We start from the raw sequence: 25962 nt of genomic DNA, 5'->3' as shown, positions 1-25962 counted from the left end.
CGTCTGTAGGCGTGGGGAAAAAACCCTACTCACCGGAGTTCTTGAGATCAGAGTTACTGGGCCTTCCTTGCCTTCTATCCAAACGGAGCTCACTGTGGGGTCTTGGTGCTGAAACTGCCTCTGCTGGCCTGAGCAACCAGAACCTTCCATATCACCCGATGCTGGTGCCTGCCTCCACTCAGGAGTCATGTGAACACAATGTGGGCATGATCATAAAAAGATTTAACAACGAGGATATCAGGATGCCGACCAGTTGAATAGATGCTGCCTGTGCCCTTGGCACACCAGCCGATTATCAGCCCTGGTTCAACCCAGGGCACCCAGGATGTCATTGGTCATTGCATCTACTGCACAGAGGTTCCTGGCCCCATGCAAGTCCCCTCCTTCACTGAGAGCACTGGGCCTTCCTCTCATGGCTCTGGGAGCACTTCCTTGAAACTGACACCTGCTGGCTGTGAAAAGAGCCCTCCCCACTTATGGAAAGTCAGCACAGGAGGGAAGGATTTTCAGTTGCCCTGTCCCACGTTCACCCTAGAGTCTGCTACTATCATTGGTTTATTTGTCCACAGAGGGCTGGCGGGTAAAGAATTTCCCTGTGTAGGAAAAAAAAAAAATTGCCCTGATTGACCTGGAGCAGGAAAGAGGATGAAAGGATCACTAGGTAAGGGCAGCGAGCCACGTTACAGGTGCCTCGAGCAGGAATGCATCACATGACGCATCAACACAGCCGTGAAGACTGGCCGGCCCACTGCTTCCATCAGAGAGCTGAAGGCACGCCTCTCCTTCCAGGCCAAGATACACAAGAATGACATTGCTCTCCAAAGTGAGGTGTACAGAGATGCCACAAACCACAGAGGGACACTGAGGAATAAACACAGCATCCTCTGTGTGGCACCAGCTGGGTTTGCAAGTCTTGCTTTTATGGATCTGGGAGTTATGTGGATGGTCGTGGGACAAGACGATGCAAGGAAATTGTCCCATGCCTTTTCATGCCACCAAGGCTAGAAAGCCACTTAGAGATGCTCCAGTAGTTAGAGTTCTCAGAAGTTGTTCTGACCACCTTTGAGCACCAAGCACGGTGTGTCCAGAGAGTTTTGAAGAAAAACACCGAGACTGAATGTTGAGTTCGAATTTCAACGCACTTTGGAACTTGATCAGTTTCAGCCTGTTTTTCTAGGATCGGTGGCCTCAAGGGAAGGCCTCGTTGGTGCATGGGATTCCGTGAAAGAGACTGAGGGAGACCTGCCGTCTACTCTCAAAGAAAGGGATGAAGAAACTGGTATTTACCAAGTGCACTTCCCAGAAACCCCATGTTAATCGCTTTAATCCTTGCTGGGGTTCTGAGGCACCCATCCCTCCTCCTGATGAGAAAACAAAGGTTTAGGAGAATTAGACATTCCTTGAAGGCCCACCCCTTTCTCGGAGCACTGCAGACACAGCACAGCCACCATCCCCGGTGGTTCCCCTGGGCCTTTCACTCAATCACAGCACTCAAGAGGCCATAGTGGGGGGTCGCTCCCGCGAATGCCCACCAGCAGCCCTGGGCCAGGCCTTCTCAGTCCAGATGGGAGCCTCAAAAACAGATGCTATTGGGCCCAAGGTAGGTATAGGTCATCTCCTCCTAAAGGGGGGGAACCATCAAAAGGTAAAGCCCTTAGGGTCAGAGAGTGCCATTCTGTCATGTTTCGTGAAAACCATCTTTTTTTTTTCTTTTTTAAAGTCAAGTAATACACTGTCCAACCCGTTCTGAGCTGGCTTTGTGAAATCGCAAGTATTCTCATGCCTCATACCTTAACTTACTTTCTTCCCCTTATGAAACCTTCCGAACACCTCAGGGATATCACCCTCAGCTCAAATCATGCCTCTTCTGGACTCAACATGAATTCATACACACCTCAGCACACCCAGTGGCCTCTGTGTGCTGTCCCTCCCACTGAATGGTGACTTCTTTGGGAACGGTCTGGGTTTTAAGCTTCCTCCTAGGCAAATCACCTAGCCTGGTACCTGGTGCATAATGTGCCCGTTTGAGGAATTCTGTTTTTTCACGTGCACATATACTCCCAGATGGAAGGGATCTGAAATACCACAGGATTCTGAAATACCAAGTTTTCTACCTGCAAAAAAATGTGCTTGAATAACCTGAGAGACAGACAAGAGAGGGATCCCTCTTCTAAGCACACACCCAGGCATGCACTTTGCTCACCCCACTCTCCCGCCACACCCACTACCCTCCTGCAGCCGAACCTTGCCCACGGCTGCCTGCGGGTGCCCTCTGGTGGCTCTTCAGGGTAATAACAGCAGTGCATTGGAGATCTGGGGTAGGCTTTTTATTGGGTGGTTCTCTCTGCTCTACAGAGGTCAGCTGAGGTCTGCAGAGTAAGCAGTGTCGGCCTGAGAGATGTGGATCTCCTCTCTCTGTTGGTCACGGTGGGCAGGTTTTCTTCAGAAAAGCCCCCAGGGCTCAGAACTGGAACTGGAAAGCCTCAGTCACATGTTGCTTCCACGCATCCAGGCTGGGCAGCAGAGAGGAGAGGCCCATGACGTGCCAGGTCTCCCCATTTGACACCATCGAGGTCTGGTAAGACAGCAGCTGCACTCCTGCCTCTGCCAGAAGGCCTGGGAAATAGACAGACAAACTCCTGGTTGGCACGGGGCATGGGGGAAGAAGCAAGAGGCAGGGAGCAGGATTGGAAGTCCTGGATTCCTGTGATCAAAGTTGCAATGGGGGGTGATAGTCTCAGAATCAAAGAGCTAAGGGACAGTTCACCAGGGCACCTTCCCAGCTTCCCTCGCTATCCAGAGACTCTTTAGGAACACCCTGACCATCAGGCAAGGCAGAGAAGGGAAGATCCAGGCACAGATTTCGAGCCTTCTCCTGACTTGCTTGTTGTCGGTTTTATCTGGACCAACAGCAAAGGAGAAAAGCAGGGGAAAGTGCCTCTGGTCAGCTGGCAAGGATGGTGAAATTAGGCCCTTTGAGGTCTGTGGATGCACTCAGCCAAACCTGGAAGGTCTCCAAAACTCCCAGTGTCCCGGTGCCAGAGGCCTGGGGCAGGTCCAAAACGCTCACGACTGCCGGAGCGGATGTCTACACAGGCTTGGTTGCCGTCTGGCCCGCAGGCAGGAGAGCCACACTCAAAGATTCAAAGTTCCTGGGCCCAGAGGCCTGGGACCCAGCTCTCCAGGCACGTCCACGCTGTGTGCTTAATATGGTGAGCAGGCCAGTCAGTAGGGGCTCTGGGGTCCTACCGCTGGCCCACGGCTCTGTGACCTGAGATAAGGCACTTTCTCTCTGAACTCTGTATCCACTTCCCAAATGTTCTGGGAACTGGCAGGACAGACCCCCCACCCCCGCCCCCACTGTGTGCTGCAGATCCAGAAATGCCCTGAGGGGCAGAGAGGGGCTACAGGAGGCAAAGGTCCATGGAGTCCAATGTCAGGGAAGACCACCGCCCCCCCCACCCCGCCCCAGTCCTGTGCCACACACACACTCGCCCCTGCTTCAAGGGCACGGCCAGCCCTACGAACCCCTCCTCACCAATCATGGTGGGCAGCATCGCAGGATTAGCCGGCTGAGCCCGGAAGATGAGCAGGGGCAGACCCCTGCGGAGAGGCACCTCTGGCCTGAAGACAGCTCCGTTGAGCGCCTGCAGCACTGGCGTGGTGCCCTGGACCAAGCCCACAGTCTGGTAGGGGGCACCTGCCAGGGCCACGGTCAACAGGCTTTCCCCACAGCACTGCTCCCCTGGCCCAGCAGGGTTGTGGGAGGTGGTCACCTGTGGGGAGAAGGCAAGGGGGCTCCGTTATGCCTGCCGGCTGCATTGCAACCCCCCTCTGTGTCCACCTCACTGCTGATCTGTAGCGCTCCAAGCCGGTCAACACGCTCAGCGATTCAGGGCCGGAGGAGAGGGCCAATGGGCCCAGTCAGGTGTCCCTGAGCATTAGCTTCCTGGGACAGTCAACAGCCTCCGTCAAGGGAGGGCAAAGAGAGATCTGCCAGGTACGGGCAAAGGCTGGGAGGTGGGAAGGAGGAGAATGGGGGCGGCCCGCCCTGCCCACCACTTCCTGCACAGAGTCCCTGGCCTAGTGGAGGAGGAGCAGAAGAGGGGACACATGGGAGGTCCCGCTGGCTGAGAAATGCAGACTGTGCTCTAAAAAGGGAAGCAGAGGGGAAGACACCAAAGGGGAGGCATGAGGGCCGTGTAGGAAGCTTCCAGAATTTGCAAGCTAATCAAGAAACTGGGTGCTATGGGGACGCCTGGGTGGCTCAGTCGGTTAAGCGTCCGACTTCGGACCATGTCATGATCTCACAGTTGGTGGGTTTGAGCCCCGCATCAGGCTCTGTGTTGACAGCTTGCAGCCTGGAGCCTGCTTGGAATTCTGTGTCTCCCTCTCTCTCTGCCCCTCCCCCACTCACACTCTGTCTCTTGAAAATAAACAAGTGTTAAAAAAAAAAAAAAGAAAAAAGAAAGAAAGAAACTGGGTGCTATGGTAAGAGGAGTCAGAGACTGCTGGTCTACCTCCCAGCCTCCGGCCAGATGCAGCCTGGCCCCTCATCTTCCTCAGCTGTAAAATAGGGGTGCTGCTCCGGCCTCCCATTCTCATGGGGCACCTATACACAAAGCACTATCAGGTGTGTTGGGTTCACTCAGCAACACTCAGAGGCAGGCGGACAGAGAAACGATGGCTGCCTATCACAGACGGTCAGTGTCAACGACGGGGCCTGCACTCGGGGCTCCCACTCAATGAGCGGGACTGTAAGCATATTCTGGAAAGGTAGGGAGAGAAGGGCAGGGCCCAGAGGGAAAGGAAGGGGGGGGCGAGGGGCACACACATTGAGGCCAGCCTCTTTCACCAGCAGCTTGGCGTTCACCAAGTTCACATCCGCCTGATTGGAAGTGTCTTTGAGGAGGCCGACAATGACCGCGGGGCTCAGGCAGTTCCCAGCATTCTTCAGGGAGGTTCCTGGGGACGGAGAAGTTATCATAAGATCACCGTTTGGTGAACAACACAGGAGCCGCGGGCCAGAGACCACTGGCGCCTAGCTTTGGGTGGCGGCCTCCTCGCTGCCCTGTCCCCCCCACCCCCCACCCTGCCCGGGGCAGTTCTGCTTCCCTCTGGAGGGCAGAGAGCCAGTAACTGCCACCCAGTTCCCTGCATTGTTTCCTCCGGGGATCCCCTGGCTCTGACCTTGCCTATTACTGGCAATGCTCAGGGTCTAACCACCCCCGAGCTCTCCCCAAGTGAGCAGATGCATAGCAGGCCATAGTGTGGGGCAAGCCTCGGCAGGGTTTGGAGAGCTAGACTCCTCCCCCATCTCTCACCACATCTGCACAGGCTGGACCCACTGCAAAAGTGGGTGGAGCCTGAGGGCAGACCTCAAGTACTGTCCTCATTCCCACTCCCCAGCTGATCAACTGCTCCCTAGGACCATCGGCTTGCCCGAGGACCCACCTTACTATGTCACAGAGCCCGAACTGTCCCACCGCCTCGTCTAGCATGCCCACCCCAACTCTCACTTTTCAAGAACCCAAGGCTCAGAGAAAGGAAAGTCACACAGCAGGTAAGCGACAGCGCCAAACCCAGAATCAAAAGTCCTGTCGCTTAATCTGGGACTCCCTCCACCAATCCTGTGGCCTCTCATGTGAAACTCTGTCTCTTGTGGAGGTTTCTCTGGCACCCAGAACACCTACATCTTAAAAATACTATATAAACGTGACTTGTGAAAATCACATGTATTTCCCAGTGATTTTTCTGCGCCCCTCCCCTCTGTCCCCACTGGGTAGCAAGTGAGCCATATGCGGACATAACATGGGACATGGGGTCACAAGACCAGGTCAAGTTGCTTCCCAGTCCCTCACTGTCGCTGAACTGCTGCACACACAACCCTCTTCCCCTGCCTCTGCAGTGTCCCCAGCTCACCCTGTGTTACCACCTGGATGGTCCCTTTGGGGGATCCAGCCCAGGCTCGCATCAGTGCCCCCAGAGCTTCTGCCAGACCAATCCAAGGCTTGGTGTGTGGAGAGAAGGCACTGGTAAGGGCCTGGGCGTTCACCTGCACAGAAAGGGGAGCAGAGCTAAGGTCAGGAAAAGGAGGGGCAAACGTCTGCCCATCTCGGCTACCAACCACAGCTCCACGTAGACAGCAAAAGGCACAGACCCATCCTTGCTTCGTGTGCCTGAGGGGCTGGGAGGGAAGGCAACTTCCATCAGCCACCAACAAGACAATAACTTGCTGGGGATTGCTGTAAAGCCAGAAAAGCACACAAAAGGCTAAGACCATTCCAAATCTCCAGAAGGGGGATAATGGAATGTCTCCCTCCCTGAACAGTGCCAGCCTCACCCCCCCGCCGTGGGAGACTGGTCTTTCCTGTGCTGGGGAAGGGTCCGGACGGCACAGTAGGAAGGTGGGTCTTTGATGTAAGCTGTATGGCAAGTCACAGATCACTTGGACCTAGAGTGGTAGGTCGTTCCAGGATGCCTTCCTGTTTACTTTATACCTCAATTAAAAAACAGTGAGTGTGTGTGTACATGGTGATTAATCACTTTGACCAAATATCACAATTTGTGAAGTTGGATTCACATACTCTTGATGATCCTATCACCTTTCAAACGTTGGCCCACCACAAGGCAACCTGGGCAGCTAAAGGGGGCAAAAGCCACGTGTCCTTCTAAAGGTAGAAGTCTAGGGGCACCTGGGTGGCTCAGGCGGTTAAGCATCTGACTTCGGCTCAGGTCATGATCTCGTGGTTCATGAGTTCAAGCCCCATGCCTGGCTCTGTGCTGACAGCTCAGAGCCTGGAGCCTGCTTCAGATTCTCTGTCTCCCTCTCTCTCTGCCCCTCCCCTGCTGTGCTCTGTCTCTCTCTCTCTCAAAAATAAATAAATGTTAAAAAAAATTTTTTTTAAAGGTAGAAGTCTAGGGCAGGTCTGGACCCCCAACCAGGAACTTGATAACAAAGCCAGCTTGTCCTGGGTCAGAATTTTGATTCCATTTTGTGGCTCAAGATGGTCTGGCTCTGTAAATAAACTCTACCCAGAAAAAAGGGTGAGGCACCTGGGTGGCTCAGTTGGATAAGCATTTGACTCTTAATTTCAGCTCAGGTCCTGATCTCATGGTTTGTGAGTTTGAGCCCTGTGTAGGGCTTTGTGCTGACAACACAGAGCTTACTTGGGATGCTCTCTCTCCCTCTCTCTCTGTCCTTTCCCTGCATGTGCACTCTCTCTCAAAATAAATAAATGAACTTAAAAGAAGAAAAGAAAAGAAAAAAGAAAAAAGATGGTCTGGCTCTGAAATTAAGCATTGGCCACTTTGGTGACTCAACGTGTAAAAAGAACCAAAGAATTGAAGGATTTAATTTGAAACCCGGGGTTCGATCCAAATCAAACAGGCTGCTGATGTTGGAAATAGCCAGGGGGCAGAGCTTCCCACCAGACCCTTCTGTGCGGGTGGCATCCTGGCTCGAGGGCTCCTGTGGCAGGGTTCCCCTGCTCCTCTCCAAGGGGACACAGAAAAGAGCAGCAGTGAACCAGGAGGTGGGACGAGGCAGGCCCAGTGGCCAGGAGCAGAGTGGAAGTGCCACCCGCCAGCGGGCTGGGCTGAGCTTGCAGGACGTGGAGGAAAGTGTCCTCTGGGCAGCCCCTGCGGAACCCAACCCGGGGGTGCTCCTTGCAGGGTCACAGAACAAGCAGGAGGGCTCCAAGAGTCAGGCGCCTGACCCTACTGTTAGTCTGTGTCTAAGGTTAGGACAGAACGAAACTGAAGTGGACACACGGGGAGAGATTTCCCATGTGACACAAATGTCTTTCTTTCCAAAAGCCTACCGCAGGACAACCAGCCGCTTTGCGTGAGACTTAAATTTTCCCAAGTCTAGGGGCACCCGGGTGATTCATTTGGTTAAGCCTCAGACTTCGGCTCAGGTCACGATCTCACAGTTCGTGGGTTTGAGCCCCACATCGGGCTCTGTGCTGACAGCTCAGAGCCTGGAGCCTGGTTCGGATTCTGTGTCTTTTTCTCTTTCGGTCCCTTCCAGCCTTGCGCTCTGTCTCTCTCAAAAATAAATAAACATTAAAAATAGTTAAAAAAATTGTTTTGCCCAAGTTTACTTTGACCAAAAGAGTTTACCTCTGATATAAGATGGGAATAGCTTGTGGTTCCATTTGATGGAGCTGGTGGTAAGGAGCCCCCAGCATGAAAAGGCCTGGAATGCCACCATGACCTAATGACACCATGGGAACTCCCAAGAGCTGTGACAGGTGGGCAGACGCATGCCTGGCAAAGGGCTACAAAGGGAAAAGCCCAGCCCCAGTTGGTGGATACTGGCCACTGCCCAGGCCTCAGCCCAGGTCCCAGCGCATCACCTGGGGGGACCTGCTCAGAAACTAGATGTGCAAAGGGAGAAAGTGCCCCCCACTCTGGGGAGCCAAGTGACGCAGAATACATAGGGGAGAGGCACACAGATGGGCTGGCCAAGTGTGGTTGCTGACCACCAGGCTGGCCCTGGGGGCGGGGGATGGGGTCGGTCCTTCAGGGGAGCAGCTGGCTCCCTTACTCCCTCAGGGTGTAGATGGGAGGGTGGCCCGGAAAGCTGGGCTATCAAACCAGGGCTGGCGGGCTGAACAAAGCATCCTGTGTCTCTCCTGCTATGGTTCCGTCCTCGGCTGTGAAAATCCCCAGGCTGAGGCTCAGCCAGGAAGGTCGGGGACCAGCCTTGGTTCCCTTCTGGAGTAGTGATTCAGAACTTAAAGATATAAACTCATGAGATCTTAACAAGGGAGAATATGGTCCATTGCCAATGGGTTGAAACTGGACTGGAAAGTTCAAGCAAGTCTTTGTGAAGGGGTGGCAAGCCCCCCTGAAAGAGAGCTATGCTTTCCTTAGTCATCGGTGTCCCCAGAGGGTTAGGACAGATTCTGGTACCCACTGGAGCTTAAGGGACATCCAAAGACTGAATGATTGAGACGGGACCGGAAGTAAGTTAAGTAAGTTAAGCTTGGAGGCAAAATGTGCCAGGAAGGGCTGAGTATGAGCTAAGAGAGGAAGTAGGGATACCAGGCCATGATTTGGGGAAAGAGAGGGGGCTTGGGGGGGGTTCATTCTGGGACTGGGGACTTGCCCCGCCCAGGGTTCTAAGGTGGACATGGGACAAGGAGCACTCAGGCCTCGGAGGTGAGAGAGGACTCTGACAAGCTTCTCCACCGGCCGGTCCCCCAGCTGCCACTCCCCACGGCATCCAGCATCATCCAGCATCACCCAGGCCACACTCCTTCATTCCCGAGGCTTGTGGAGAACAAAGGAGCGTTTCTCCGGAGCCCAGACCCTGGGAAGAGCAGCAATCTCAGCAGCAAGGCTACAATATAGCAGTGCCGAGCCGGCTTCCCAAGGCCCGGCTGTAGCTACCAAGGCTGGGACAGGGCGGCTCCTGCCACCCCACCCACAGGCCTGGCTCAGGGGACTCCTTGTCTTCTGCTCCCAGAGCAGAATCAGATCGGCACACTACCGCTCACAGGAGCTATCATCACTCCCCAAAACCAGATGCCCCGCTCCTGTTCCTCCCCCTGAACCTTGGGCTCCAGCCCCACTTGGCCATACTTACCACCCCCGCCAGGGACTTCCCCTTCACCATGTCCACAAACTGGATGGCAATCTCCTCCCCACAGCGGCTCTGGGCCTCCTTGGTGCTGGCACCCAGGTGGGGGCAGCTGATGACGCTCTCGTGGTCCACCAAGGCGCGGTCCCTCGGTGGCTCCTACCCAGAAAGAGACACCTCTTGGTTGGCTGCCCAGGGAAAACGGAGAGAAGGGCAGGGGTGACGACGCCTTCTACTTCAGTCTTGCCAGGTCGCTGGTCTCCAGGCCCGGCTTCCTCATTAATGTCCCACCACGGCAGAGTGGACAGAAGGATGGATGGGATTTGCATCTCAGCTCCACCGTTTGTGCGCCTTCGGGTAAATCTCCACCTACTTCTCTGAGCCTTGGTTTCATCATCTATAAAATGGGCTAATACCAGCCATCCGGTAACACTGCTGTGCAGATTATGTGCCAGTAACTCAGGAGGCTGTCAGCCAGTGTTCCTGTTACTGGTTTTTCCCCTGAATCCATGCAGCACGGGCTGTCAGCTCTTCACACAGTAGGCTCTCTGCACAGGTGTCACATCTTGGCTGTCACCACAACAGGCGGTCCACCCGAGCCCCTCTGCCCACCCTCCAGTGTCCCTCCCACCCTTCGGCTCACTGAGCACAACGCACTGCCTTTGGGAACATCACTCAGGTTTCTTGTCTGGCCGCTTGGGCCTGTGAGTGCTGTCCACATATTAGCAAGTGCCATGAGGAGGCCAAAGACAGCAAGAGGAAGGTGCTGGGCTGGGGGATGGCCAGGCATGAGTCTGCCTTCGAGAAGCTTACCGTCTGGTTAAGATGACCGGGAGTACCAACCCAAGGCACTGTGTCCCTGGGCAGGGAAGACACAGTGAGTGCTCCAGGGCTCAGAGAGGGCTGGGGACCCGCCGAGGCCCCACCGCAAGTAACCAGCAACCCCCAGCTGCCTAATCCCAAATCCCTGCTCTTTCTCCCGGATCTCTGATGCTGGTGGCAGGGCTTTTGAGAGAGGCCAACAGCATCCGAGTGGAAATGCCCTATCCATCATTCCAGCTCTCCCGTGGAGAGACAGAAAGAGCAGCCCATGCTCAGGACCAGGGGGACACTTCCAGCCATTATTCTCGGGCTTCGTTTCCTTCCCTGAAGAGAGGATAAGCCAACAGACACTGGGTGGAACATCTTCTTGGCAATGGGATTCATTTCATCAGAGACCTGCACCAATACATTACATCCTGCCCCAAGTGACCTCTCTCTGCCCCAGGTCCTCAACCTCAGAACTCATTTGTGGTGCCGTCTCCCCAGAAGTTATCCGCATGGCAGCAGTGGAGGGCGCCTGCGACCAGGAATTGGGTCCTATTTAACATCTGAGTGTTGCAAAAAACAACATGGCTGTCTCTGTAGTAAGCTCTGCAAGGGCTCCTCAGATCACAAGGGTGTGATCTATGGCAACACGATTTGTCCCGTTTACCACAGGTGCTAGAGACCCTAAGCCAAAGGCCTCTGTGCCTGCCGGGCTCTCTGCCCGGGGCCGCTCCGCTCACCGCTCCTGTCCTCTGCCAGGCACTCACCTCCGTAAACACGTCCAGTGCAGCGCCAGCACACTGACCCGACTGCAGGGCCCGGAGCAGGGCACCCTCGTCCACGATCCCTCCCCGAGCGCAGTTCACCACACGCACCCCCTTCTTGCACTGGGCAAAGGTGCTGTCATTCAGCAAACCTGCGAGGAGGGAGGAGATTTACTGCAGCGCCGGTGCTTGGCATCCGGGCACCAGTACCAGGCCCCCCCTTGCCCACACCAGCTCCTTCCCCGCTGGCCTCCTTCCAGCAGGGCGACAGCCTCTCTGGTCTCACCTCTCCCTTCTCGGACGCTCTGGAGCAAAAGTCTCTGTTCCAGACTTAGGCCTAACTCAGTTTAGAAACATCCTAGTACTGCCTGAGGTATTCGTGCATTGAGCAGGCCCCAGAACCAGAAAGGTCAGCAGTGGCCCCAGGAAAACACTGTGGGATCACTGGTCGGACATGTTGACCCAGTTCATACCGTGCATTTTCAGCTAGCTCACCCCTGCTCCGTGTGATGCAGGGCCGGCTAACAAAGCATCACCGTACGCCATGCCCGAGGGACCTGGTCACCAGCATCTGCAGAAGGGCCAGACGGAGGGCCCACCCTGATCCGGTCTGTGGCTTCTGAGGCCAACCCATCAGCAGGGACACACGTACCTGTGGTGGAGGGCAGGAGAGGTGTGTGCACAGTGATAAAATCACAGAGAGGCCAGATCTCCTCCAGGGGCAGCTGCTGAACACCAAAGGAGGCCGAGACTTCCGGCGAAATGATGGGGTCGTACCCTATAGTCTGGTCAGAAGCAAGAGAGAGACAGAGAGAGGAGCTGATGTCACTATTAATTTTAGTATTGGTATTATTAATAACGGTGGCCGTTTAGTGAGCCACTGTTGCTAAACTTTTCCAAACGCTGGTTTACCTCTCACAATAATACAGTAAAGGCTGGCACTATTCTATTTTAGAGCTGGAGAAAGTGGGGCTCACACATTAGGAGGAGCGGGCCCCGAGTGCAAAGGGAGGCCCAGGCCCTTAACCATCAACAGATGCAAAAGCAGCATAGGGGGGTGCGGGGGGAAAGGTGGAGCTCAGAAACTCATGGCAAGCAGGGAGCCCCGGAGAGGCAGGACAACCACTTGGGGAGCAGTGACGCACTTGTGGGGTACAACCAGGCAAGAGAGGACAGGCTGGCCGTGGCCCAGGACCCACGGGGTCAGAGCGCAGGCAGGGGCACTGACAACTTCAGCAGAGTGAGGAAGCAGGGGGTGGGGGCAGTGTGATCAAGGAGACCAAGAATGGACACTGGGGAGTGGTGTAGACACATCAGCGAGGAAAGTTTGGTTCCTTCTTGAAGTTTCTTAAAATGCATCTTGTCTTGGAAGGCACGACTTGGTGACTAATCACACAGAGGTCTAAAGGATGGGAGACGGATCCTTTCAACAAGACAAGTTTGATGGGGGTGCGGAACAAGGATGTCAAGAGGGAGGAAAGGGAGACATAAAGGAACCGTGGATGGGGAGGGACCCAGAAGAACGTTCTGGGCTGACAGGGGAGGAGGGGATTCCCCAGACAGAGTGACCTCTCCGAGGCTGCTGAGAAGGAAGGGAGGCCGACTCCTGGGAGACAGGGGGCAGGCAGGAAACTCCGGGGGTACAGACTCCATCAGCCTCATGGTATTTACCAAAGGCCATCAGATACCGGTGAGGGAAGGACAATTGGAGAAGACAAAGCTCAGAAGAAAGAAGAAAGGAGGAGTAGTCATTGCTCATAATGGCGAACACTCCTTTTGCATTTACTATGTCATATCCAATGGATTAGGCACGATGATTTCCCCCATTTTACAGATGAGGAAAGTAAGGCAGCGAGGTGAAATGATTTAGTCATGGTCACACAGGGGGCAAATGGTGGCGTGGGGACAAGAACCAGTGTTTGGATTTTGGGGCCTGTGCCCACAGTGCCCATCCTTCTACATCAGGTAGGGAGGCTCACAGCCCCTCCTGAGAAGACAGGGGTGGAGGAAATAGACACTTCTCTCCTGCATCAGAACCAGTGTTGGGTGCCAGTCGCACATGTCTCAGCAAGGGCAACGCTCTGAAGGTTACCAAGCCAGCACAAGAAGCTGGGAAGAACCCGCAACCAGCCATGAAGCATCACACCTCTTTCAACAGCAAAGACTTAATCCACTTTCTGTCGGGTCTACCCAGGAGGTCGACCCCGAACTCTCTCCTTCAGCTTGGTCCATGTCAGCAGCATTGACTGGGGGAAAGAGATGTAGCAGCCATAAAAATCTCAAAGGCATCAATGTCCTCAAGAAGGCAGGACAGCCAATTGACCTGGGCACGCCGGCAGAAGCCAAGGGGCGGACACCGAACCAGGAGGCCTGGACCTGGGTCCTCAGTCCTAAGTAGAGGAATTAGGTGGATGATTTCAAAGTCCTCCCCTGCTCCAACATTCAATAATTCAATATTCCTTGAAAAGAAAAGTTCCCTTAACCCGGAAACGTTACAGGTGAACCCTACAATGTTCAGAGATGGCCCAGGATTAAACAAAAACAAACAAACAGAACAGAACACATAATACTTGAACACTTTAGCGGTGGTCACCTCTGTGTGGTGGAATTTTTTGCTCCTGTATGTTTTCCTGTGCTTTGTACTGTTTCCCCCACTGATCACCAATTCTTTGGGGGAAACATACAAGTTATCTTAGAAAATCACAGCAAAGAAGCTTTCTATATAAAATTCAGCCCTTCCAGAGAAGGAACTGAAAATGGTTGGTTATGAATAAGGTACAGATTTCAGATCACGTTTTTCATCATCAGCCTCGTGGAACCAGGAAAGCCAAGGTGGAGGTTTGGGGGGAGAGGCTGTAGGTCACAAGGTCATGACCACCCCAGCCCAAATGGTCATTCCCTTCAGATAGAACCTATTCGTTTCGTGGGGACAATGAGGTGTCCGGGGGAGGAGAGAGGATCTCTGCCCATGTCCTTACAAGTCCTCTTTGTCTGCTGGCTCAGAGGCTGTCCGGAACAATGGCCCTGTTCATGTCTAATCCTGATGTACTTTGTTCATGTGAGTGGGGACAGGTCGGGAACACCAGCAGAGGTCACAAAGCCAAGCCTCATGGAGGCAAGTTCACGCAACGCTAGGGCTTCTGGGCTCTCAGGAGCCAAGAAGCAGCCGGGGGATGCTGGGAGGAAGGGTCCTGCGGGCCGAGCCTGGCTCAGCGTCCCCACGGGAGGGGCCTATAGCTAAAGGGGGAGATGGGGAAGGAGGAGATGGGCATCTTCCACAGTGGTCAACGGGCCCTGACTCAGCTTTCTTTCTCTTGTTCAGCTGTAGACAACTGCAGGGAAGAATTCGGCTGAGAAAACCCGTTTGCATTTTTCACTCGAGATCCTCAGGGCAGACAGGAGCTGAACTCAGCCAGGAGTTGGGGTTCTCACATCAGGAGACCATTAGGGGAGGAGTGGGGAGTAGGAAGAGTGACACTGGGCCCAGGAGACCAATGTCTGAGTAGGGTCCTGACGGGTCCTGGAAAGGGTCAGATGTCCTGATGGACAGAAGTTGGAACAATTCCAGATACATACCATCCGATGACTATTCCTAGAGGAGCCTTAGGGACACCCGCAGAGGGGCTCCACGCCTGAACCCCGGCCTCACCAGCCTCCTGTTGCTGGGCAGCAGCGGAAGCCTAGCTTTTCATGCACAGCCACCTCCCCGCTGGTGACACAGAAGGCAGGAGAGGCTGCCTACGCCTACACTGGGCCCTCTGGCTTAGCAGTGGATGCCAGAGAGCAAGGGGGCCTTCAAAGGAAAGGCGCCTCCCCGTCATACCCCCTTTCTACCCCACAGCCAATTTTTTTGCCTTAGAACTCTCTCCCCTTTGACAATGAAATCTTACCAGAAACCCAATATAAAAACTGACCAAGGCTGCAGAGGTGAAGGCCCAGAGCCCCACCACCTACTGTCTCCCAAGGGTCCCCCTCCCTGTGTCCCTAAGGCACGTTTCTGGAACTTGAGGCTCTGGGAAGAACTTGAAAATCAGTACTCTAGGGCAGCAGGAACTGCAGTTACCAGACTGAGATAGGAGCTGCCTGCCTCGGGAGGCTTTGTCCTGAGAAAGGAGGAGCACAGAGACACGGCATGGATCATGCACCATGCAGCCGGTGCAGATCAGGACCGAAGACCGTGCTGGTGCACGACAAAGGGCACCAGACTGGAAGTCAGGAAACCTGGAGTTTCAGCTGGACTCCACCATTTACTAGTCCTATTATCTGGAACATTATCATACAGCCTTCCTGGGCCTCAGTTTCCTTATCTGTAAAACTGGGATGATAATATTGACCCCGAGGGGTCATCGTGAGCACAGTATCTGACCAGGCAGACCTCAGTAAACATTAGCTGGGTCTGAAAGAAATCAGTGAGAGCTGGCGCCTTGGGTTCAATGTCCACCCCTCTGGGCCAACTTCAGATTCATCACGACACTGGCCGCACAGTAACTGTCAAGAGATGCTTGTCTGCTCCTCAGGAAAAAACCTTGGTAAGAGAGTGCAAGGCTCAGCTCCTGGCGGGCTTGGGTCTGATCACACATTCTAGGGGACACGCCAGCGTGAATGTCTCCGAAGCGTACAACCTGTGATTCGGCACGAGGTTGGGAAAAGTCTTCAGGCAGAAAGAATGCCATGGAGCCTGACTCAGATGACCCAGACCACCAGCAGGCTACCAGCTGCCAGAATTATCCCGAAACACACATCTGTGCCATGAGGCCCAGAGCCAGTCAGCAGCTGCTCTCGGCGGGCCTGGGAAGGTTCCTTCCAGGCCTGTGCTCGTTGGGAACGACAGCATAGAAGGGCTCTCCCCCAACACACACTCAACCAGGTGCTGCTGGGAAGCCCCCTAGCAGAGCTAAGGTCCAGGATATCCCCCCTTCCCTGAGTGACCAGATAGTGACAAAGAAAGGACAGGAAAAAAAGGGGGGGCAGCCCCCACATCTGAGCACAAAAGGGTCTCTGCCAACCCTCCTGTGACATGAAGGGGTCAACTCTTAAATCATGATACTGTGGAAGGGGCTGGATGTTAGTCATCCATTAACAGCCTCATTAGTGATTAACAGCCTGGGTGACAGATTAAAGCCCGGGGTAAGACCCGAGGGGAGGGGGTGATAAAGATAATCTGCACATGCTCAGCCGCGTTGCCTGAGCCGCCCAACCAGGACTCCTCGGAGTCTCCTCCGCCTCCTGGTCCACTCTGTCTTCAACCACAGTGTTCGCCCAAGTTACTGTAACAAACTACAGCCCTTAATAGTTTTATTCTATTTCCAACAACTGCACAGTGAACTCCCTGCTAAGGACCACTCCACAGATAAAGAAACTTGTAGCCCATGGGTAAGGGGTGTCTGGAGATACCAGAGTTTTAAAGGCCGTCTGCTTCTACATCTGCCAATGCATACACTTCGTCCACACATGCCGGCCAAGTACTCAACCAGTCTCACAGGTGTATCTGCAGTAGTGGGAGACTTAGCTTTCTCCCTTCCATCTGGGGCCAGCTCTGGCTGTAGTTCTGTTCCCTCGGGCTTGTACCTCTTGGTCCTCCGTGGATCCACTGGTTAGAGAGCAATACTCTTCTACAGACTGCCTGTTAGCTATTGGGCAGCCTCCCAGGATGCCTCCCAAGTCACGATGGGGCTCAGTGACCCCAGTGCCTTCAACCCTTACTTAGGAAGTATAGACAGGAACCTCACACCATCACCTTCCATCTCCAGAACTTTCAGTCTCGCAGAGCTTGGGTTCATAATACTTCAGAGTCTGACTGGTACAGAGCATGAGAAATGTCACCTTCCTTGTTCTGGAAGCCATGCTTCTTTTAATGCTGCCAAAAATCACATGACCTTCCTATCAGCCATGCCACTTTTAACTGTACACTGTATTTCTGTCAACCAAAGGTCTCCCCCCTTACAAAAGCTTTTTAACAACACCTCTACATCTAATATATGTTTAGTTGCTTTGGGGGACCATGTGTAGGGCACTGATAGGTATTCTAGCTAGACTTCCTGTTAGGATGCCCAACTAGCATTCTAGCCTTCTTATGTTTTTTAGGATCTCATTCCACACCCTTGAGAATTAACCACCTCTCCCTGCTTCCTGTCATCCAGGCCATTGATGAAAAAGGTGGAGAAGGCAGAGAGCCCTTCACCATCCTGGACCATCTCCCTCCAGATGGAGACAGGGCTATGTTCAACCAGTTACTAAAGCCTTAGCACCAAGCTCACGTTTTCCATCTTAATCCCAAGGGTATCATGAAAGACCTCACCAACGTCTTACTGACGTCCACATTTCCAAACCATCTAAATGTCCATCCTTGAGGAAATGGCTAAATAAAAGGCTATTTGTCTACACAACAGAATTCTACGCAATAGTTTAAAAATATGGTAAATGTATTTATTACAAAACATACATTTTTATGTTGGCAGCATGTATAACAGTCTATTCTCAAAGGGCACAGAATCCCTCTGTAGGCAAAGAACTGTATGCATTCCGTGTAAACGCACAGAAAAAAGTCCAAGGTGACACACGCTAAAGTGATGTTACCTGTGAGACCAGGATTGGGGTGGTACCCAAGGAGATAAGGATCTAGATGTCAGTTTTTGTGAGAAGGCATTCACCTATTATATAACTGAAATAAAATCTTAAATCCCCCAGGTACAAGACATCTGGGGATTCCCACCATCCATCAGTTTACTGCTGGTTTCCAAAGGCAGAACAAGGCCAATGGAAAACAATTTGCGTCTAGTAAACACTGATCATTGTTTCCTGCCTGGATGCCGATAAACCCATCCCTTTCACAATTTGTTCAACGATCCTCCCTCCTCGCCCTTTGGAAAATCTTGCCCTTTGCAGCCGCTCACATCAACCTAGCAGATCTGGACCAAGCGGGTCAGTAATCTGTCTGCCCTGCAGCAAGACTCACCTGGGCTCGGGAATATGTTAGGAAGCTCCGTCAAAGTGAGCAAACAGTATAAACAAAGGCTACCTGGGCCACTCCGAAATGACCAGGGCTGCTGGCAAGGGTGGAGGGGTGGGGGGAATGACCATTCCCAGGGATGTTTCGGGGGTTTCCAAAGATCATGTCCCAAAGCAAGACAGCCGACAATGACCCTCCAGAGACATCCGGACAGAAGAACCCCCAAGTGAAGCACCTACGTGAAGCCCTGACCCCTGCTTTTAGAGCAGAGCCCTTATGTTAATCCCTCACAAAAGAGAGGAGGAGAAAGCACACCTTTCAGCGCATGGCACCTCGCTGCCCCTGCACCAAAGGGATGGCTTTGGTTTGTTCTCATGACCAGTGGATCCTGCTGGGCCAGGGATCTCGAAAAACGTGCCGTGGCTTAGGGAAGATGTCTGGCTGGCATAAATAAATGTGGTGGGGAAGAGAGGCAGGAGGGAGAGGAAGATGTTCAATGCGGTATCATGGGGCACCCACCTGGATTCTTGTCTACCTTCCGTTTGTGGGAAGTCTTAGCAAATACATACAAACTCCAGACATCAGTATAAAAGTAAGGGTTAATCTATAAGGTTCCTTCTAACTCTGTGAAGTGGGGAGGCGGGGGGAAGGACACAAGAAAGGGAGGAAGAAGAGGAGAAAGGGAGAATGCCATAGCAGGTCTATGAAAATTTTTCTAGAAATGATCTGCTTGTCAAAACTGTTTTCCTTTATGTTTAACGAAAGCCTTCCTGGCTGCAGTTCGAACACACGATCCCCCGACAGCCCCGGTGAGTAAGGAGACGTCAGCTAGCACTCCCAGCTGCCTGGTCCCTGGCCCCTGCAGGTGCTCTCCTATGTGTGGCTCAGCAGCCTCCCCCTTTGCGAGGCCTCCCAGACCGGCCTCAGGGGGTGGCACTGCTCTTAATGACAGCCCCTCGCTCAGCCAGAACCACTGAGTTCCCAGAGTGGGATAAAGCAGGTCCTGGAGGGAGACGGGGGTCAGGGAAGAGTTCTGAGAAATATGTCGTGCCTCAGCCACCGCAGGCTTTAACATCGTATCACGGCGTACACGGAAGCACGTTGCTGTCTCTTCTGCACTATGGAGTGGAGCCAGCCAGTGGATGGACAGCTGCTTTGCTAGAAGGATCCAAATTTGCTCCTGTTTTTCTAAATTATCACAGGGAACAGACACGGCAAAACAACGAGCCCTCGTGGCAGGGGAGGAAAAGGGCAGGACACTAGACCCCTCTGCTCCACGGGACTCAGGGCAATTACTCCCCCTAGAGCTGAGTGGCCTGCACCAAGTTATTCCCAGATTTTGAGGTCAGGTATCCAGAATGGCAGGCCAACGTTCCTCCCCTCCCCGGCTACACTGCCTACTTAGTCAGGGGCTCTACCGGAGGGTCAGAGCCTCCTAGGAAAAAACCTTTACCTTCTCTCGAGCAAGGCTGCCTTTCCCGAAACTGCTACAGAGAGCCCCACGTCCAAGGGGTTTGCCAGCCTCTTACCTTCATCCCAAAAGACTGCATTCGGGTGGCCACCTCTCTTCCAATCCTGCCCAGGCCAAGAATTCCCAGGATCTTTCCATTTAGCTCTGTTCCCATGAACTGCAAGCAAACAAGCAAAAAGCAAGGAAGCCAAAGTGAGCAGCAGAGTGGACCCCAGGCACCGAGCCAGGCGGGGCGGGGCAAGACCGGCTACTCACCTTCTTCCGTTCCCATTTGCCGTCCTTCATGGAAGCCGTGGCCTGGGGAATCTGCCTGCAAGGACAGACACAGGCTCAGCTGGGGCCCACGCAGGAGGCAGGGCTTGAGGTCTGACCGGCCGCCTCTGACAGTCATTCCCCTGGGGGCCAGGCTCAGTCTGGGTCTGGAGCTCAGGTACAGAGACACCGAGGGGGGTCAAGGGAGTGGAGCAGAGGGAAACCGCCCAGCGAGGCCTGACAGGGGAGCCCTGGGATTTCTGTCTCCAGCCAGGACTCCGGGTCAAGGTTCTGATTCCACCTCAACCACCAAGTGACTCTAGGCATGTAAGAAGTCAGAGCCAATCCTCCAGGGTTCCCAGGGATAACGAATGGGGTATTGAGCGACTCTGAAGACATCAGGTTCATTAAGGAAGTTCAAGGATTTTCATTTTGTTTTTCCATCAAAGGCTGCCACCTGCATTTTCTACTGTATCAACAGACAGCTGGTTATTTAATTCTTCCTTACAGTTTCTTAAGCCGCAGCAGTCTCAGGCTACCCTAGGATGGGTGGGTGCCACGGTGCATACCAACTCCTACCCCAACACCCAGCCTATTTCCTCCTATTGGTTAAAACAAAGGTCTGAGTCTCCACCTGTTTTCTGGAGGGGACAAAGGAAGTTAGGGCAGAGTCAGAGGTGAGAGGGTAAGATTATGTCATCTAGGCTTCTCTGGAAGTGCAAAAGGGAGACAGGAAACAATGTTTAAAATGTTTAAGGAGTGGGGTGCTGGGTGGCTCAGTCAGTTAAACATCCAACTTCAGCTCAGGTCATGATCTCACAGTTCATGAGTTCGAGCCCAACGTCAGGCTCTACGAGGACAACCCAGTGCCTGGAGCCTTGCTTCGGATTCTGTGTCTCCCTCTCTCTCTGCCCCTTCCCCACACACACTCTGTCTCTCTCTCAAAAATAAATAAAAATTAAAAAAATGTTTAAGGAGTACCTTCTCTATTTTAGACACTCCATAAGAAATGCATAGACAAGGGGCACCTGGGTGGCTCAGTTGGTTAAGCATCTGACTCTTGGTTTTGGCTCAGGTCATGATCTCACGATTTGTGGGTTCGAGCCCTACATCGGGCTCCAAGCTAACAGCACGGAGCCTGCTTGGGATTCTCTCTCTCCTTCTCTTTCTGTCCCTCCCCCCCCCTCCCCCGCCGCCGCCACTGCCGCCATGCAAGAGTGCTCTCGCTCTCTCTCTCAAAATAAAAAAATAAATTTAAAAAAATGCTTAGACACATCTTAGCACCTGTAATGCTCACAACATCTGCATGGAGAGAGACAAGGCGGGGACTAAACACCCTGAGCAGGCATCACCCATTGGAAGTAGCTGAATTGACTCAAAGCCAAGGAGGACATCACCCTCACAGTTAAACTCCAAAGTATTTAAATGCAGTCTTTCCCGCCAGTCACAAAACTCAGGGCGGTGTGTGTGTGTGTGCATGTGCACACCCACACAAGCACGAGTGTGTAAACAGAGAGATTCCAACATGCTGTTCATGTATCTCCATCTCACTGAATTCTTATAAAAAATACACTTCGTGGTCTACACATTGGCCGACACACTTCCATCTGAGGGCCGGTTGAGGGGGGCATCTGTGCCCCCGTGACGTCACGGGTAAGCTCACAAAGCTCAAGTAACACGCTTCACGGGGAGAAGCTCCCATCAGACCCATCAGGCCTCAGTAGTGGGTCCTCATTTCAGGAATGTCCCAAGGACAATGACTTGCCTTGAGGAAGTGCTTGCTTCTCAGCAAAGCTAGCCTGATAACATGCTCTAACCTAGTGAGACAGAGCCCACGGCCTCCTCTCAGGTCTGGCTCACTGCTACCCCCGAGCCCTGCTATTTCCTCCTCTCTGCCCTCCTGAGCCCACAGTACCATCTAAGACAGGTGCATGTGGCACCATGGGGCACAAGACACTCCCAAGCCCCTCTAGCTGCTATACCCAGGTGCTCACGAGTCCTCCTCAGGCTTCGGGGTCCTCACGGGACCAGTCTGGGGAGGACCGTGATGGGGGCAAGGGGTCTCCCGAGAACCAAATGGTAGCCTCCTGACTCACAAAAGGAGAAGGTAAAGCGGGGGAGAGGTTGCATTCCCCTCTGTTTCTTTCTGTGTCACTGTTCTCCTGAACCTCAGGAACTCCTGCCATCTGTTCAAAGTCCCCCACTGTGAGGCCCATTCAGGCCCTGTCTCCACCCACACTGCCCAACGCTCTCAACCTCACATCCACGGCTCCCACTGTGCTGTCGCTACCCTGCTGGAAAAGCAGTCTGACCAGACACACAAGAAGGTATGAGAGACTAGCCGTCTTCCTTCCTTCCTTCCTTCCTTCTTTCCTTCTTTCCTTCCTTCCTTCCTTTCCTTCCTTTCTTTCCTTTTCTTTCTTTCCTTCCTTCCCTTTCTTTCTCTTTCCTTTCTTTTCTTTCTTTCCTTCCTTTCTTTCTTTCCTTCCTTTCATTTCTTTTCCTTTCATTCCTTTCTTTCCTTCCTTACTTCCTTTTCTTTCTTTCTTTTTTTCTTTCTTTCCCTTTCTTTCTTTCTTTCTTTCTTTCTTTCTTTCTTTCTTTCTTCTTTTCTTTTCTTTCTTTCCCCCTTCCCTTCCCTTCTTTCTTCCTTTCAGAAAGACAGAGAGAGAGGGGGACAGAAGATCCGAAGCAGGCTCTGTGCTGACAGCAGTGAGCCCAATGCCAGGCTCAAACTCACAAAATGGGAGATCATCACCTGAGCCGAAGTTGGACACTCAACCGACTGAGCCACCCAGGCGTCAGTATCTTTGATGAGTGAGGTTGTTGGATGAGAGGTTGGAAATTTCACTTCCTTGAAATCCTTCTACTTTAGTTGGGTCCTGGAACAGGAGAAAAATGATTCCTGGCTCCCAAGCCTTTCTTTCCACCTCCAGAGAAGAGTAAGAGAATTAATTAGATAGAAAGCTAATAGAGAAGTCCCTCATTCAAAAAACAAAAACACCACTGAATTTAACTGCACGAGGGAAACCAGGACATCAGGCTACTACAGTTGTCCAAGGGGAAATACACCCAGCCCCAAGGTTCTGGAAGCTGTAGACGGCCAGCTCAGGGACCCCATCCAGACTCTTTTCTCCAGTCTTTCCTCTTCACTGGCCATGAGTATCAGTGAATACCTAAGCGCTCCGGTAGGGGAAGAGTTAGAACAAAGGTCACTCCTCCAGACCCTGACCTCAAGGAGAACAGGTTTGAGAGGGAGAGAGAGTTAATTTCTCAGCCCTAGAAGCCTCAGGCCCGAGTAGAGGAGTAAAGACCCCTGTCTGCCTAGGTCCCCCTGGTTTAAGGATCTAAGGGTGTGAGAAGGGACCCAGTGAACTTTCTGACCTGTCCACTGGCTCCTTGCCCTCCCCACTGACCACAGAAGTGCCTGAATGGCCTATTCAACAGCAGTGCTCAATACCATCGTTTTACTACCGAACACATTATGTGCACCATATCCATGAGTTCCTAAGCCGTCCCCTCTACTGAAGAGGCCTGCACTCCCAGAATTCCTGCTGGAAGAGCAAGACATGTGACCATTTGAGTTCTCTTGTGTTAAGAATCCACAGGTAGGTACAGGGATCCCAGAGTAGCTTTGCTCCATTATGTTACAATAAAGAGCTGTAGGGACAGTGACAGAGTGAAGTCCTGAAGGCCAGGGGAATCAGTGAGGGACACAGCCTAGCTGGGAGATCCAGAGAGAGCTTCCTAGATGAATTAATACTCCTGCTTCATCTTGAGAATAAGAGTTATCCAGAGAAAGATGATGGAGAAGACTAGTTAAAAATTGTGTATCAGAGGCACCTGGGTGGCTCAGTCAGTTAAGCGTTTGACTCTGCCTCAGATCATGATCTCGGGGTTCATGAGTTTGAGCCCTGTGTCAGGCCCTGTACTGACAGCTCGGAGCCTGGAGTGTGCTTCAGATTCTGTCTCTTTCTCTCTCTCTCTGCCTCTCCCCTGTGCTCTCTCTCAAAAATAAATAAACGTGAAAAAAATGTTTAGGGGCGCCTGGGTGGCTCAGTCAGTTAAGCGTCCGACTTTGGCTAAGGTCATGATCTCACAGTCTGTGAGTTCGAGCCCCGTGTTGGGCTCTGTGCTGACAGCTCAGAGCCTGGAGCCTGCTTCAGATTCTGTGTCTCCCTCTCTCTCTGCCCCTCCCCTCCTCATGCTCTGTCTCTCTCTGTCTCAAAAATAAATAAAAACATTAAAAAAATATTAAAAAAAATTTAAATCTCAGCCTTATCATTACAAAAGATGTATCAATATTTCAATATTGGCAAATTGGTTATGACCAATCCACCATACTAATGTAAGGTATTAATAATAGGGGAGGCTGAGTATGAAGTATATGGGAACTCTACTATCTTTACAACTTTTCTGTGTATCTAAAACTCTGAAAATAAAAAGTTTATTGGGGCACCTGGGTGGTCCAGTCAGTTAAGCGTTCTGACTCTTGATTTCGGTTCAGGTCATGATCACACGGGTCATGGGATCAAGTCTCAGGTCATGACAGCATGGAGCTTGCTTGGGATTCTCTCTCCCTCTCTCTGCCCATACACCTCTCTCTCTCTCTCTCTCTCTCAAAATAGAAAAATAAACTTAAAAAAAAAAGTTTATTTAAAAAATCGCTATGCCAAGTCTCACCCATGCCAATTAAATCAGAATTTTGGGGGTGCAAGCCAGGCATTAGTATTATCATCTCAGATGATATCAATATGCAACAAAGTTTGGGAACCTGTGGTGTTATGAGAAGTCCCTGAGGTGTGGAGGCTGTAACATTTTGGCATTAGTTCACTCAAAAATGTTCCCAAGTAAATAAAAATGTTGAGCATTTCTTCTATTTTACATCTATGTGAAGTTAAATTAAAAAAAATTTTTTTTTTGTTTAATGTTTATTTATTTTTGAAAGAGAGAGAGAGAGAGTGTGTGTGAGTGGGGGCGGGGCAGAGAGAGAGGGAGACATAGAATCTGAAGCAGGCTCCCGCCTCTGAGCTGTCAGCACAGAGCCCGACGCGGGGCTCGAACCCCCAAACCGTGAGATCATGACCTGAGCCAAAGTTGGAGGCTTACCTGACTGAGCCACCCAAGCGCCCCTAGTTGAATTTTTAATAACGAGTGTGATAAAAATAAAGTAATGGAATGACTTGGGAAAAAAAAAAGAGATAATCGGGAAGGATATTCCAGGGAGCAGAAACCTTATTTTTGAGGCTTAGAGTTCGAAAAGCCAGAGGGTGGCATAGACAGCAGGAAACGACGAAGGAGCGTTCCGTAAAGGACTAATGGCCTTGACGCATTTTTAGCAGTCTGCGTGTCACCAAGCGTTTCCGGGTCACTTTGTTTGGGGAGGTCATAACAACTGACACACCAGAGAGACTGGCTCCACTCAGGAGTCAGGGACTTACCTGGCCAGGCACATGATCATCCCACAGGTGAGCTCCGCAGCACTGAGGCTGTTCCCATTGGGGGTGCTGAAGAGCAAAGGAGAGAGGGGACTTCAGTAGGTCCAGACCCCATATCCCCACTCCTGTCCCGACAGAAAGCCTTGAGTGCGGTGTGCTGGCGCTCCCGCCCTCTCACCTCACCCGCTCTTACAACCTCCAGCCCCATGCCTCCCCCCTGGGTTCTCCGATGGACCCCTCCCCTAATCCCAAGGCTAGAAGACAACCCCCTTGCCCTGACTCTATGTTTTCATGCAGAGGGACGTCCATTAGAGAAACATAGCTGGCCTCTTGACTCAAACTCGCTTCTCTGCAGGCAGAGAAGTGTCTCACTCGATGGGAAGATATAGATGTGGCTCAGTCCTTTTCTTTGCTCTCCTTTCAGGAACTACTTGCCTACAGGAGACCCAGATTCCCGCTGTTCTGTGTCATCTGTCTTACCGGGGCTGCGCCCGAGATGGGTGAGCAAGTCCATCAGATTCAGGTCAGCCCACTGGCCACACACCTTCATCAAGTTGCCCAGCCTGGCTTCTATCAATCACAAAGCTAGTATTTTTACCTCCACCTGACTGACTTCTCCTCCTATCTCTCAACAAGTTCTGAAGTGAGAAAGCTTCCTCACACCTTCACACACACAGCAATGCTGACTCTGC

At 52.5% G+C, this 25962-nt stretch overlaps 1 protein-coding gene across 1 annotated transcript in view; it reads right to left on the bottom strand.

Moving 5' to 3' along the window:
• Positions 1-2312: 2312 nt before the first annotated feature.
• Positions 2313-25962, bottom strand: part of PHGDH (phosphoglycerate dehydrogenase) — a 32714-nt gene continuing 9064 nt past the window's right edge. The window contains exons 3-12 of the mRNA XM_042953663.1: positions 25274-25339; positions 19836-19890; positions 19639-19737; positions 11813-11945; positions 11164-11312; positions 9596-9748; positions 5923-6055; positions 4835-4965; positions 3539-3776; positions 2313-2616 (exon numbers count right to left, since the gene is read on the bottom strand). Of these exons, the coding sequence (XP_042809597.1) occupies positions 2462-2616; positions 3539-3776; positions 4835-4965; positions 5923-6055; positions 9596-9748; positions 11164-11312; positions 11813-11945; positions 19639-19737; positions 19836-19890; positions 25274-25339 (1312 nt within the window). The 3' untranslated portion in view covers positions 2313-2461. The remainder of the gene's footprint in view (positions 2617-3538; positions 3777-4834; positions 4966-5922; positions 6056-9595; positions 9749-11163; positions 11313-11812; positions 11946-19638; positions 19738-19835; positions 19891-25273; positions 25340-25962) is intronic.

Source organism: Panthera leo, chromosome C1 (assembly GCF_018350215.1).
Source record: "Panthera leo isolate Ple1 chromosome C1, P.leo_Ple1_pat1.1, whole genome shotgun sequence".
Taxonomy (NCBI): domain Eukaryota; kingdom Metazoa; phylum Chordata; class Mammalia; order Carnivora; family Felidae; genus Panthera; species Panthera leo.
This window is presented reverse-complemented; position numbering and strand designations above follow the sequence as displayed.